Source organism: Mirounga angustirostris, unplaced genomic scaffold (assembly GCF_029215605.1).
Source record: "Mirounga angustirostris isolate CCGP_5_RB_7025 unplaced genomic scaffold, mMirAng1.0.hap1 SCAF_14, whole genome shotgun sequence".
Classification (NCBI taxonomy): Eukaryota; Metazoa; Chordata; class Mammalia; order Carnivora; family Phocidae; genus Mirounga; species Mirounga angustirostris.
Genome location: NW_026991722.1, coordinates 90,709,774 through 90,725,377, shown reverse-complemented (window position 1 = coordinate 90,725,377; position 15,604 = coordinate 90,709,774). Strand labels below are relative to the sequence as shown.

The 15,604-nt window shown below is 40.8% G+C and overlaps 1 protein-coding gene across 2 annotated transcripts in view; it reads left to right on the top strand.

The window, feature by feature from the left end:
* Positions 1–15,604, top strand: part of PISD (phosphatidylserine decarboxylase) — a 51,274-nt gene that overhangs the window by 2,185 nt on the left and 33,485 nt on the right. The window contains exons 2-3 of one of the 2 annotated variants that reach the window (XM_054510440.2): positions 1,930–1,988; positions 7,813–7,892. Coding sequence is in view for 1 of the 2 variants with exons in the window: in XM_045887266.2 (XP_045743222.1) it covers positions 7,813–7,892 (80 nt within the window). In the remaining variant the exon portion in view is untranslated. The remainder of the gene's footprint in view (positions 1–1,929; positions 1,989–7,812; positions 7,893–15,604) is intronic. The other variant, XM_045887266.2, reaches the window with a different exon arrangement.

Below are 15,604 nucleotides of genomic sequence, written 5' to 3'. Positions count from 1 at the left end.
AATATTTATGATATTCCTACCACTGCAAACCACAGTGCCAGGAACCATGAGGGAAGGGAGGGAAGAGAGGAATTATAAGATACAGTATTTGGAATAGGCTTTGTGTTAAAAGAACTTTGCAGTTTAGTAGAAGAGAGAGACAACACTCAACACTAATACAAGATAGAATGTGGAATAAGGCCTTCAGAAGGTCTGCCAGTTTGTTTTTAGGAGAGCTTTCATAACTTCAGAAAGGAGAGATAGAAGGACTACAGTTAAAGCATCACCACCAGAGATGATGGTAAAGGATTTTATAACCATGACAATATGGGCACAGACTAATCAGCATGGACATTGGTCATAGACAATTTTTTTTTTTTTAAGTAATCTTTACTCCCAATGTGGGGTATGAACTCACAACCCTGAGGTCACAAGTCACATGTTCCACTGACTGAGCCAGCCAGGTGCCCCTGGTCATAGACAATTGATAGAGCCATCCCAGTTTGTGCCACCTGAATATAAACTCTGTTACTTTACATATTTATTTATTTTTAAAGATTTTACCCATCCATTTGAGAGAGAGAGAGCAAGAGAGAGCATGAGCAGGGAGGAGAAGGGGAAGCAGGTTCCCCTCTGAGCAGGGAGCCCGACTCGGGGCTCGATCCCAGGACCCCAGGACCCCAGGACCATGACCTGAGCTGAAGGCAGATGCTTAACCAACTGAACCACCCAGGAGCCCCTGAACTCTGTTACTTTAAATAATGGTAATATGTAACTAGGTGCTGGTTTTTCAAGATTGTCTCAGGTAATCTTAATGAGGTAGATCCTGTTTTTACAGGTGGACAAATTGAGGCTTAGAATTAATTACGTTTCTAAAGTCACACTTTTGGTGAGTGGCAGTGAGCCATACAATCAGACCTGTTTGCAGGATGCTCGCATGAGTCACCAGCTAGAAGAGACATCTGATTGAATTTATCCATTCATCCCTCTGGGCTTAATTTCACCATTGAGATTGGAGTTCATAGTTCATTGTGAAGGCAGACAGACCCCTATGTTCATCAAGGGATATGGGCAGTTGGGGCACCTGGCTGGCTCAGATGGTTAAGCGTCTGCCTTCAGGTCAGGTCTCATCCCAGGGTCCTAGGATCGAGCCCCGCATCAGGCTCCTTGCTCAGTGAGGAGCCTGCTTCTCCCTCTCCCTCTGCCTGCTGCTCCCCCTGCTTGTGCTCTCTCTCTCTCTCTCTCTCCCTGTCAAATAAATAAATAAAATCTTAAAAAAAAAAGGGATATGGACAGTAAACAAATAGAGGTATATATATATGTGTGTGTATACACACACATACACTTATATACACACACACACACACACGTATATATATATATATATATATATATGTAATCTGTTCATTCCAGGTAGCCAGAAGTGCTATAAAAAAAAATAAAGGCAAGTAATCAAAGGGTTAGTGCTTGATAGGGGCAATGGTAGTCAGGAAGGCCAAACTCAGGAGGAAACCTTTTCACAGAGAACTGACTAATGAGGGAGTGAGTCACATAGAAGGGTGTGCCCAGTAGAACAAACAGCAAATGCAAGGGTGTGGGAAGAGGCAAAGTTGTGGGTACTAGGAGTGGCAACAGGAATGAGTAAGGAGGAGATGGAAAACAGCAGGATATCTGAGAATCCAGCAAGGACCAAGTACATGGGGTCTAGTTTTATTTTCTGTTTTGAAAAGATCACTCTGGGGGGCGCCTGGGTGGCTCAGTTGTCTGAACAACTGCCTTCGGCTCAGGTCATGATCCTGGAGTCCCAGGATCAAGTCCTGCATCAGGCTTCCTGCTCAGCGGGGAGTCTGCTTCTTCCTCTGACTCTCCCCCCTCTCATGCTCTCTCTCTCTCTCAAATAAATAAAATAAAATCTTGAAAAGATCACTCTGGTTGTTTTGCGGTGAATAGGATATAGAGGGCCAAGAATGAAAACTGGAGACTGGAGAACAGGCCTTCATAGTCATCTGGTAAGAGAATCAGTTGTCTTGGGCTTGGGTGTGAGTGGTGGTGGCAGTGAGAAATAAAGATACACACACACACACATACACATTTTAAGTTTATTTTTTTGGTATTCTCTACACTCAGCATGGGTCTTCAACTCACGACCCCGAAAACAAGTTGCATGCTCTTCCAGCTGAACCAGCCAGATACCCCTACGCAGATAAAAATATATTTTAAAGGAAGTTTTCCTGTCTTGGCAGTGGACTGAATATGGATAGTGAGAAAGAAAGGACTTCTGTAAGAATGAATCTTAGGGTTTTGATTTGTGTAGCTTTGTGAAGGGTGATACCTTTTGCTGAGATGGTGTATTATAGTAATGTTGCTGTGGTAACAGATAAACCCCAGGATCTCTGACTTAACACAGTAAGTTTATGTCTTGATCTTGTAAAGTCCCAATGAGTGCTCCTGATCAGTGGGGCAACAGTAATTCAAAGATGCTCCTGCTGTCTTTAGCACATGACTTCCCAAGTTCTGCATTTTTGTCTGCAGCAAGCAGGCTGAAGGGGAAAGCCTGGAGGTGGATGCCTGGGAAACCTGAATGGTCTTCACATTGGTTAGAACAAAGTTCTGTGGTCACACCCTACTGCAGAGGAAGCTGGGAAACACTATGTTTTGGGTGTCCAGGGAGAAGAAGTAGATTTGATAAACACCTGACTAGTCTCACCACAGATGGACACCTCTCGGGGGAGGAGCAGGTTGAAGGGGGGAGTTAGGAAGGGTTAGGAGTGAGGGAATCATCAGTATCTGGCTATTTAAAGACGTGACTAGGGGGATGGGTAAAATAGGTGATGGGGATTAAGCCATGCCTTTGTTGTGATGCACACCGAGTGATGTATGGAATGGTTGAATCACTATACTGTACACCTGAAACTATTATACTGTACATTATTAATTAAAAAAAAAAATAAAGGCAGGGGACTGGATGAGCAACTCTAGGAAGGAGTGTAGACAGAGAGGAGATTTGAACATTGGGCATGGCAACAGTTTGAAGTTAGGGAGAGACCAGAGAGGTAGGAGGAAAATCAGGGTCCCAGAAGCCATGTGAGAGATGTGGTTCAGGAAGGAGAAAAGATGACGAGATCAAGAGGTACAAACTTCTAGTTATAAAGTAAATAAGTCATAGGGATGTATAGTTAATAATACTGTATGGCATACTTGAAAGTTGCTAAGAGAGTCCATCTTAAAAGTTCTCATCACAAGAAAAAAAGTTTTGTAGCTGTATGGCGACATATGTTAACTAGACTTACTGTGGTGCTCATTTTGCAATATATATAAATATTGACTTATGTTGTACGCTTGAGACTAACAATGTTATATGTCAGTCATACCTCAATAAAAAAAGAAAAAGGGATCAGTTATGGCAGATGCTGCTGTGAGAGGTCAAATAATATGAGACCCAAGAAACATGCATTGGTGTTGGCAACACGGAGGTTGTTGGTGACCTTGACAAGAGGTGACAGGATAGGAACAAAAGCCTGGTTCAACAGGATTAAGAGAGGGTGGGAAGTGAGGAAGTAGTGACAATGAACCTAGCTCTTTTTTTGTTGTTGTTAAGTTTTTATTTTTTTTAAAGATTTTATTTATTTGAGAGAGAGAGAGAGAACGTGTGCGAGCCAGGGGAGGGGCAGAGAAGCAGACCCCCACTGTGCAGGGAGCAGACATGGGACTCTATCCCAGGACTCTAGGATCGTGACCTGAGCCAAAGGCAGATGGTTAACTGACTGAGCCACCCAGGCGCCCTTTTTTAAGTTTTTATTTTAATTCCAGTTAACATACAGTGTTATATTAGTTTCAAATGTACAATATAATGATTCAACAGTTTCATACAACACATGATGCTCATCACAAGTGCACTCCTTAATCCCCATCACCTATTTAACTCATCCCTCTACCCTCCTCCCCTCTGGTGACTATCCATTTGTTCTTTGTAGTTATAAAGATTCTGTTTCTTGGTTTGTCTCTCTTTTTTTCTTTTTTTGCCCTCTGCTCTTTTGTTTCTTAAATTCCACATTTGGGTGAAATAATTTGTTGTCTTTTTCTGACCTATTTCGCTTAGCATTATACTCTGTAGCTCCATCCATGTCATTGCAAATGGCAAGATTTCATTCTTTTTTTATGGCTAAATAATATTCCATTATATATATGTGTGTATGTATATGTGTGTGTTGTGTGTATATATACATACATATATATACACACATACCACATCTTTAACCATTCATCAGATGGATACTTGGGCTGCTTCCATATCTTGGCCATTGTAAATAATCCTGCTATAAACACGGGTACATATATTCCTTTGAATTAGTGTTTTTTATTTTTTGGGTAAATATCCAGTAGTGTGATTACTGGATCATAAGTTCTATTTTTAACTTTTTGAGGAACCTCCATACTGTTTTCCACAGTGGCTGCACCAGTTTGCATTCCCACCAACAGTGCAAGAGGGTTCCTTTTTCTTTTTACAACCTTGTCAACACCTGTTGTTTCTTGTGTTGATTTTAGCCATTCTGATGGGTATGAGGTGATGTTGCATTGTAGTTTTGATTTGCATTTCCTGATGACAAATGATGAGCACCTTTTTATACGAATGTTGGCCATCTGGATGTCTTCTTTAGAGAAATGTCTGCTCATGTCTTCTGCCCATTTTTTATTTGGATTATTTGTTATTTGGGTGTTGAGTTTTATAAGTTCTTTATATATTTTGGATACTAACCCTTTATTGGATATATCATTTGCAAATATCTTCTCCCATTCCATAGGTTTCCTTTTAGTTTTGTTGACTGTTTCCTTCATTGTGCAGAAGCTTTTTATTTTGTTGTAGTCCCAGTAGTTTATTTTTGCTTTTGACCTATCTAGAACAAAGTTGCTACAGCTGATGTCAGAGAAATTACCGCCTGTGTTCTCTTCTAGGATTTTTATGGTTGAGAGTGAACCTAGCTCTTTTAAAGAGTTTGTTATGAAGGAGAGAAGAAAAGTGAGGTGGAAGCTAGAGAAGGATACATGGTGGACAGTGTTTATGTAAGATTGGAGAAAGTACAGGATTTATATGAAGATAGAAATGATCCAGTAATAAAAGACAAATTGGTGTAATGGTGCATTTGCTGGGCTTTTTTTCCAGGAGCTCGGGCTAAGGCGGCATACAAGGGAGCCAAGCTCTGTGTTCTGGGGCAGGGCTGCCAAGGGGGAAGACCCACATGCAAGAGAAACCACCTGAGTGCCGTGTGTCTGGTTCCAATGGATAGACAATTCTCCCTGATTCATACCTCCCCCAGCCAAAGGGGGGAAAAAAAGCCTGATTCAATAGTCTGCAAACATTCTTCTAGGTGGGGGGTTTAGCATTCATTCTGGAACACATAATACAGCAGTGTACAGAACACAACGATGTACTTTTAGTCAGTTTTTATACTTCTTGTTCTAACTTCTTGTTCCTGTTTGGAAAGCAGGGCTTGAGGCTTTCAGCTTTTGTAGTGGGAGTTTCTAGTCTAAGAGATGACCATTGTTCAGTGGGCTGAAAGAAATTCGTCTACTGAAACATTGCTCTTCTTTGTCTTAGTAGCTGAACATCTATCTCTCTGTCCTTCGTGGTGGTGATTATCATGGCCCCATACTTTTTCTGCGTACAGACCTGACTCGCCTACTGGAGAATCAGAGTCATCACATTAGCCAAATTAGCACCATGCTGTGAGGGTGTTTTTAAGTCAGTTTCAAGTAAAAAAATGAAGGTGCCTAAATCTGATCATGTTTGCAGGATATCAATATAAGACATAACTACTAAATATCCATGAAAGTAAATATTATCATAGGAAGGTCATACACGCAGTTCTGTTTTCCACAAAAGTGGCAATGTAGACAGTTTTATTTAATTATTGCTTCTATCCTAAAGAACTGCAGCAGAAAAAGAAGCACGTACTGACAAGGACATAGTTTCTTTACTTTAGATTTCAGGTTAAATTTTGGGGAAACTGATGTGCTATCTGAATTGAAAGGGAGATATTTGCTCTTTGGTTAGGGGAGATCCAATTTTTAACTAAAAGTTCATGAATGTTTTCCTTGCTGGCAGTCACTTATTGCCACTGGGAAATTGTCCAGTTTCCCTGGGTGAAGATGAAACAAAGAGAAACAAACTGAATCAGAAATAATGTTTTCTTAGCCTGGAAAGCTGTGAAAGTTGTTGGTAATTTTTTTCTGAGAAGGCTTGAAACCCATTCACTGTCAAACTAGCTTGACAAAATAGCAAGGTTAGCCACAAAAGAGAATTCAAAAATTCTAAATTAAGTGAGCCTTCCAGACTTGAAGTATATTAGAATAGTTCCACGTGGTTTTTTTGTGTCATTTTTTTTCCAGGCTAGACATTTAAAATTTAAAGTTTCAGCTACCAGTATTAGAGTCTTTAATGAGTAGGGGTTAGATGTTTACAAGGCTGTGTACAGTTGTTCTTTTGTGGTATGGAAACATATGGCTTTGTGTAAGAGTGCTGAATTACTGCCTATTATAATTTTATGCTTAATTAAGAAAAAACTTTATTGTGAAATAGTTTCGGACTTACAGAAAAGTTATAAAAATAATAAAATTCCCAAATTCTGTTTACCCAGATTCCCTAAATGTTGATTGCATTTGCTTTACTCTTCTCCCTTCCTCTCCTTCTCCCCTCTTTATGTGTATGTGTGTGTATATATATATATATATTTTTTTTTTTTTCCCTAGGACACTTGAGAGAAAGTTACAGCTTTGACATTACTTTACTATGAACCTCAGCCTTTTTCCTACAAGATCATTTTCTCACACAACCATAGTACAGTGGTCAAAACTAAGAAATTAACATTGATATAAGACTTATTGAATCTATACATTGTATTCAAGTTTTGCCAGTTGATCCACATTTTAAAAAAATTTTCTTTTTAGATTTTATTTATTTATTTGACAGAGAGAGACACAGCGAGAGCAGGAACACAAGCAGGGGGGAGGGAGAGGGAGAAGCAGGCTTCCTGCTGAGCAGGGATCCTCAGTCCCGGGACCCTGGGATCACGACCTGAGCTAAAGGCAGACGCTTAACAACTGAGCCACTCAGGTGCGCCAAAAAAATTTTTTTTAAAAGATTTTATTTATTTGAGAGAGAGAGAGAGCCAGTGAGCAGGAGCAGGGGGAGGGGCAGAGGGAGAGGGAGAAACAGACTCCTTGCTGAGTGGGGAGCCTGACCCTGGGATCATGACATGAGTCAAAGTCAGCCACTTAACTGATTGAGCCACCCAGGGACCCCAACATTTTTTTTAAGAATTTAAATAGATATATATTTTATTTATTTGTCAGAGAGAGAGAGAGAGAGAGCACACAAGCAAGGGGAGCAGTAGGCTCCCTGCTGAGCAAGGGGCCCGATGTGGGACTCATCCCAGGACCCTGGGATCATGACCTGAGCCAAAGGCAGGCGCTTAACTGACTGAACCACCCAGGCATCCCTAAAGAATTTTTTTTTAAGATTTTATTTGAGGGAGAGCGAGAGAGAAAGAGGGAGCACAAGTGGGGGGAGGGGCAGAGGGAGAGGAACCCCTCCCCCACCTTGTGTGCTCTCTCTCTCTCTCAAATAAATAAATAAAATCTTAAAAATAATTTTAAGATAGGGGCGCCTGGGTAGCTCAGTCAGTTAAGCAGCTGACTCTTGATCTCAGCTCAGGTCTTGATCCTCAGGGTTGTGAGTTCAAGCCCCATGTTGGATTCCACGCTGGGCGTGGAGTCTACTTAAAAAAAATTTTTTTTTAAATAAATGTTTAACGGTTCATTTTTGCTTGATTATAGCCTCCTTCACTGTGAGAACACTGCTGTGAGCCACTTCCTACACTCCTTAAGGAAGCTGCCTGTCAGAGGCTTCTACACAAGTAAGTAGCAATTAGAAGTGACGCTGGCCTCTTTGTGCTTCAGTTTGCTATCAGTACACTGGGATAAACAGCTCCTATTTCATGGGGTTGTTAGTAGAATTAAATGACCTTATATCTGTGGGGTGCTTAGAATGTCTGGCATGTAGTTATCCCTGGAGCACATCGTTTTTACTGGCTGCCTAGTATTCTGTTGAATGACTACCATTTGGTGTCGGACATGTAAGTTGTTTCTAGGCTTTTTCTAGTATAGAGATTTCTGTGGTAACACATCTTAGTGCAGCTTCAGGATAAATTTGTAGAGCTAGAATTGCGGGATCAAAAGATTTATGTATTTTACAAGTTGGTATTTAGGTCAGATTGCTCTTCAAAGAGGGTTGTTCCAGTTTACATGCATATGAGCAGGAGGTGCTCCTGAGTACATCAGTTCCCCACACCCTCACCAAAACTGTGGATTATGAACTTTGATTTTGTAAGCAGCCATTTGAACCTGTATGAAAATGTCTTGTCTTTATTATCTAGATATTCTTTTTTAAAAAAATTTTTTACTGTTATGTTAATCACCATACATTACATCATTAATTTTTGATGTAGTGTTCCATGATTCATTGTTTGTGCATAACACCCAGTGCTCCATGCAGAGCGTGCCCTCTTTAATACCCATCACCAGGCCAGCCCATCCCCTATCCCCCTCCCCTATAGAACCCTCAGTTTGTTTTTCAGAGTCCATCATCTTTCATGGTTCGTCTCCCCCTCCAATTTCCCCCCCTTCATTCTTCCTCTCCTGCTATCATCTTTTTTTTTTTTTCTTAACATATAATGTATTATTTGTTTCAGAGGTACAGATCTGTGATTCAACAGTCTTGCACAATTCACAGCGCTCACCATAGAACATACCCTCCCCAATGTCTATCACCCAGCCACCCCATCCCTCCCACTCCCCACCCACTCCAACAACCCTCAGTTTGTTTCCTGAGATTAAGAATTCCTCATGGGCGCCTGGGTGGCTCAGTCGTTAAGCGTCTGCCTTCGGCTCAGGTCATGATCCCAGGGTCCTGGGATCGAGTCCCACATCGGGCTTCCCGCTCTGCGGGAAGCCTGCTTCTCCCTCTCCCACTCCCCCTGCTTGTGTTCCTGCTCTCGCTATGTCTCTCTCTGTTAAATAAATAAATAAAATCTTCAATAAAAAAAAAAAAGAATTCCTCATATCAGTGAGGTCATATGATACATGTCTTTCTCTGATTGACTTATTTTGCTCAGCATAACACCCTCCAGTTCCATCCACGTCGTTGCAAATGGCAAGATCTCATTCTTTTAGATGGCTGCATAATATTCCATTATATATATATATATATATATACACCACATCTTCTTTATCCATTCATCTGTCAATGGACATCTTGGCTCTTTCCACAGTTTGGCTATTGTGGACATTAATGCTATAAATATCGGGGTGCATGAACCCCTTCAGATCCCTACATTTGTATCTTTGGGGTAAATACCCAGTAGTGCAATTGCTGGATCGTATGGTAGCTCTATTTTCAACTTTTTAAGGAACCTCCATACTGTTTTCCAGAGTGGTTGCACCAGCTTGCATTCCCACCAACAGTGTAGGAGGGTTCCCCTTTCTCCGCATCCCCGCCAACATCTGTCGTTTCCTGACTTGTTAATTTTAACCATTCTGACTGGTGTGAGGTGGTATCTCATTGAGGTTTTGATTTGGATTTCCCTGATGCCGAGCCATGTTGAGCACTTTTTCATGTGTCTGTTGGCCATTTGGATGTCTTCTTTGGAAAAATGTCTGTTCATGTCTTCTGCCCATTTCTTGATTGGATTCTTTGCTCTTTGGGTGTTGAGTTTGATAAGTTCTTTGTAGATTTTGGATACTAGCCTTTATCTGATATGTCATTTGCAGATATCCTCTCCCATTCTGTCGTTTGTCTTTTGGTTTTGTTGACTGTTTCTTTTGCTGTGCAAAAGCTTTTTATCTTGATGAAGTCCCAATAGTTCATTTTTGCTCTTGCTTCCCTTGCCTTTGGCGATGTTTCTAGGAAGACGTTGCTGTGGCTGAGGTCGAAGAGGTTGTTGCCTGTGTTCTCCTTTAGGATTTTGATGGACTACTGTCTCATATTGAGGTCTTTCAAGCATTTTGAGTCTATTTTTGTGTGTGGTGTAAGGAAATGGTCCAGTTTCATTCTTCTGCATGTGGCTGTCCAATTTTCCCAACACCATTTGTTGAAGAGACTGTCTTTTTTCTATTGGACATTCTTTCCTGCTTTGTCGAAGATTAGTTGACCATAGAGTTGAGGGTCCATTTCTGGGCTCTCTATTCTGTTCCATTGATCTGTGTGTCTGTTTTTGTGCCAGTACCATACTGTCTTGATGATGACAGCTTTGTAATAGAGCTGGAAGTCCGAATTGTGATACCGCCAGCTTTGCTTTTCTTTTTCAACATTCCTCTGGCTATTCAGGGTCTTTTCTGGTTCCATACAAATTTTAGGATTATTTGTTCCATTTCTTTGAAAAAAGTGGATAGTATTTTGGTGGGGATTGCATTGAATGTGTAGATTGCTCTAGGTAGCAGTGACATCTTCACAATATTTGTTCTTCCAATCCATGAGCATGGAACGTTTTTCCATTTCTTTGTGTCTTCCTCAATTTCTTTCATGAGTATTTTATAGTTTTCTGAGTACAGATCCTTTGCCTCTTTGGTTAGATTTATTCCTAGGTATCTTATGGTTTTGGGTGCAATTGTAAATGGGATCGACTCCTTAATTTCTCTTTCTTCTGTCTTGTGGTTGGTGTATAGAAATGCCACTGATTTCTGTGCATTGATTTTATATCCTCCCACTTTACTGAATTCCTGTATGAGTTCTAGCAGTCTTGGGGTGGAGTCTTTTGGGTTTCCCACATAAAGTATCATATCATCTGCAAAGAGTGAGAGTTTGACTTCTTTGCCGATTTGGATGCCTTTGATTTCTTTTTGTTTGATTGCTGTGGCTAGGACTTCTAATACTGTGTTGAATAGCAGTGGTAATAGTGGACATCCCTGCTGCGTTCCTGACCTTAGGGGAAAGCTCTCAAGTTTTTCCCCATTGAGAATGATATTCACTGTGGGTTTTTCATAGATGGCTTTAATGATATTGAGGTATGTACCCTCTATCCCTATACTCTGAAGAGTTTTGATCAAGAAAGGATGCTATACTTTGTCAGATGCTTTTTCTGCATGTATTGAGAGGCTCATGTGATTCTTGTTCTTTCTTTTGTTAATGTATCATGTTGATTGATTTGCGAATGTTGAACCAACCTTGCAGCCCAGGGATAAATCCCACTTGGTGGTGAATAATCCTTTTAATGTACTGTTGGATTGGCTAGTATTTTGGTGAGAATTTTTGCATCCATGTTCATCAAGGATATTGGTCTGTAGTTCTCCTTTTTGATGGGGTCTTTGTCTGGTTTTGGGATCAAGGTAATGCTGGCCTCATAAAATGAGTTTGGAAGTTTTCCTTCCATTTCTATTTTTTGGAACAGTTTCAGAAGAATAGGTATTAATTCTTCTTGAAATGTTTGGTAGAATTCCCCTGGGAAGCCATCTGGCCCTGGGCTTTTGTTTGTTGGGAGATTTTTGATGACTGCTTCAATTTCCTTAGTGGTTATAGGTCTGTTCAGGTTTTCTATCAGGTTTTCTATTTCTTCCTGGTTCAGTTTTGGTAGTTGATACATCTCTAGGAATGCATCCATTTCTTCCAGGTTATCTAATTTGCTGGCATAGAGTTGCTCATAATATGTTCTTATAATTGTTTGTATTTCTTTGGTGTTGGTTGTGATCTCTCCCCTTTCATTCATGATTTTGTTGATTTGGGTCATTTCTCTTTTCTTTTTGATAAGTCTGGCCAGGGGTTTATCAATCATGTTAATTCTTTCAAAGAACCAGCTCCTAGTTTCGTTGATCTGTTTTACTGTTCTTTTAGTTTCTATTTCATTGATTTCTGCTCTGATCGTTATTATTTCTCTTCTCCTGCTGGGTTTAGGCTTTATTTGCTGTTTTTTCTCTAGCTCCTTTAGGTGTAGGGTTAGGTTGTGTATTTGAGACCTTTCTTGTTTCTTGAGAAAGGCTTGTATTGCTATATACTTTCCTCTTAGGACTGCCTTTGCTGCATCCCAAAGATTTTGAACAGTTGTGTTTTCATTTTCATTGGTTTCCATGAATTTTTTTAACTCTTCTTTAATTTCCTGGTTGACCCACTCATTCTTTAGTAGGATGCTCTTTAGCCTCCATGTATTTGAGTTCTTTCCGACTTTCCTCTTGTGATTGAGTTCTAGTTTCAAAGCACTGTGGTCTGAAAATAGGCAGGGAATGATCCCAATCTTTTGGTACCGGTTGAGACCTGATTTGTGACCTAGGATGTGATCTATTCTGGAGAATGTTCCATGGGCACTAGAGAAGAATGTGTATTCCGTTGCTTTGGGATGGAATGTTCTGAATATGTCTGTGAAGTCCATTTGGTCCAGTGTGTCATTTAAAGTCTTCATTTCCTTGTTGATCTTTTGCTTAGATGATCTGTCAATGTCAGTGAGGGGGGTGTTAAAGTCCCAGACTATTATTGTATTGTTGTCAATGTGTTTCTTTGCTATTGCTATTAATTGGCTTATATAATTGGCTGCTCCCATGTTAGGGGCATAGATATTTACAATTGTTAGATCTTCTTGTTGGATAGACCCTTTAAGTAGGATATAGTGTCCTTCCTCATCTCTTATGACAGTCTTCGGTTTAAAATCTATTTTGTCTGATATAAGGATTGCCACCCCAGCTTTCTTTTGGTGTCCATTAGCATGGTAAATGGTTTTCCACCCCCTCAATTTCAATCTGGGGGTGTCTTTGGGTCTAAAATGAGTCTCTTGCACACAGCATATCGATGGGTCTTGTTTTTTAATCCAATCTGATAGCCTGTGTCTTTTGATTGGGGCATTGAGCCCATTTACATTCAGGGTAACTATTGAAAGATAGGAATTTAGTGCCATTGTATTTCCTGTAAGGTGACTGTTACTGTATATTGTCTGTGTTCCTTTCTGGTCTATGTTGCTTTTAGGTTCTCTCTTTGCTTAGAGGACCCCTTTCAATATTTCTTGTAGGGCTGGTTTCATATTTGCAAATTCTTTTAGTTTTTGTTTGTCCTGGAAGTTTTTTTATCTCTCCTTCTATTTTCAATGACAGCCTAGCTGGATATAGTATTCTTGGCTGCATATTTTTCTCATTTAGTGCTGTGAATATATCCTGCCAGTCCTTTCCCACAGGTTTCTGTGGATAGGTCTGTTGCCAATCTAATGTTTCTACCATTGTAGGTTACATATCTCTTCTCCCGAGCTGCTTTCAGGATTTTCTCTTTGTCTCTTGAGACTCGTAAGTTTTACTATTAGATGTCAGGGTGTTGACCTATTTTTTTTTTTTTAAAGATTTTATTTATTTATTTGAGAGAGAGAATGAGAGAGAGAGAGCATGAGAAGGGGGAGGGTCAGAGGGAGAAACAGACTCCCTGCCAAGCAGGGAGCCTGATGCGGGACTCGATCCTGGGACTCCAGGATCATGACCTGAGCCGAAGGCAGTGGCTTAACCAACTGAGCCACCCAGGCGCCCGTGTTGACCTATTTTTATTGATTTTGAGAGGGGTTCCCTGTGCCTCCTGGATTTTGATGCCTGTTTCCTTCCCCAAATTAGGGAAGTTCTCTGCTATAATTTGCTCCAATATACCTTCTGCTCCTCTCTTTCTTCTTCTTCTGGGATCCCAATTATTCTAATGTTGTTTCGTCTTATGGTATCGCTTATCTCTCTAATTCTGCCCTCGTGATCCAGTAGTTGTTTATCTCTCTTTTTTTCAGCTTCTTTATTTTCCATCATTTGGTCTTCTATATCACTGATTCTCTCTTCTGCCTCATTTATCCTAGCAGTTATCGCCCCCATTTTTGATTGCACCTCATTAATAGCCTTTTTGATTTCGATTTGGTTAGATTTTAGTTCTTTTATTTCTCCAGAGAGAGTTTCTCTAATAACTTCCATGCTTTTTTTCAAGCCCAGCTAGTATCTTTAAAATCATGATTCTGAACTCTAGGTCTGACATAAACTAATGTCCGTATTGAGTAGGTCCCTGGCAGTCGGTACTGCCTCTTGTTCTTTTTGTTGAGGTGATTTTTTTCCATCTTGTCATTTTGTCCAGAGAATAGATGAATGAGAGAACAAAATGCTAACAGGGTAACAACGTCCCCAGAAAATATACTCTAAACAAATCAGAAAAGACCTGAAACCGGGGAAAAAGAAAGGGAAAGAATGAAAAAATAAAAATAAAAAAAGATAAAGATAAAAACAAACAAAGCAGAACAAAACAAAAAAAACAGAATATGATCAAATATCAGGCTGGTGCATAGATCAGTGCCACACACTATATTTTGGGTGCATTTTGGTCTGTTAAAAGAAAGTGCCTCCCAAAATTTTAAAGAAAGAAAAACTTATATATGTACAAAAATAAGGGTTGATACAATGAAGGGATGGAATATGACTGTAAAGATGAAAATTATAAATTTTATAAAAGGAATTGATAAGTTGTTTGAAAAAAGAAAGAAAAGGATTTAAAAAAAAAGAAAAAGGGAGAGAATGTGATCAGGCAGGAGACTAGAACAAAGCCATACACTAGAGATTTAGGGTATATTTTGATCTGTTAGAAGAAACTATCTCAAAATTTTAAAGAGAGAACAACTTATATATATATGCCAAAAATAAGCGTAACTACTATGAAGGGATAGAATATGGCCCTAAAAATGAAAAATAAAAATATTTTTTAAAAAAGGGATTGGTAAGATGTTGGTTGAAAAAGGGAAAAAGAAAAATTAAAAAAAAAAAGGTTAAAAAAAAAATTAACTTTGAAAGACTAAAGAATCATGGTAAAAAAAAGCCATGGATTCTATGTGCAGTATTCCCCTAGCGCTGGAGTTCTGCCGTTCTCACTGATCAGTAAACTTGGTCTTGGCTGGCTGTTCTTGCTGATCTTCTGGGGGAGGGCCCTGTTGCTCTGGTTCCCAAATGTCTTTGCCGGAGGCGGAATTGCCCCGCCCTTGCCCTGTTGGGGCTAAGTAATCTGCTCGGGTTTGCTCTCGGGAGCTTTTGTTCCCTGCAAGCTTTCCATACAGCTTTGGAGGCCGAGAGTGAAAATGGTGGCTTCCCAATCTCTGCCGCGGAGGAGCCGAGAACTCGGGGCCCCGCTCCTCAGTGCGCCCCCAGAGAAAAGCAGTCAGTCAGTCCCGTCTCCCCAGTCTCCGGCTGCACTCCGTGCTCACCCGGCCTGTGACCACACGTTTCTATCTCTGGCACCGGACCCCGCGTGGAGTCTCCAAGCCCAGCAGATCCCTGTGGTGCACTCCCGCGCCACTCCTCCTGGGGGAGGAAGGGGAGTCTCCCCGGATCTGCCGCTTGTTGGGTCCCTGCTGGAGGAGCAGTGGCCCGACTGTGCCCCGGATCACGGTTTATGGCAACCCCGAGCTGAGAGCCCGTGCCTGGGCTCCGTCTCTGCAGCCGGCTTCCCCGCTCCGATACCTGGGAGCTCTGCCACACTCAGGCACCCCCGGTCTTTCTGTGACCCCGAGGGTCCTGAGACCACACTGTCCCGCGAAGGTTCCACCCCCCACTTAGCCACTGGAGTGACATCCTTCAGCCTAACTGACTTATA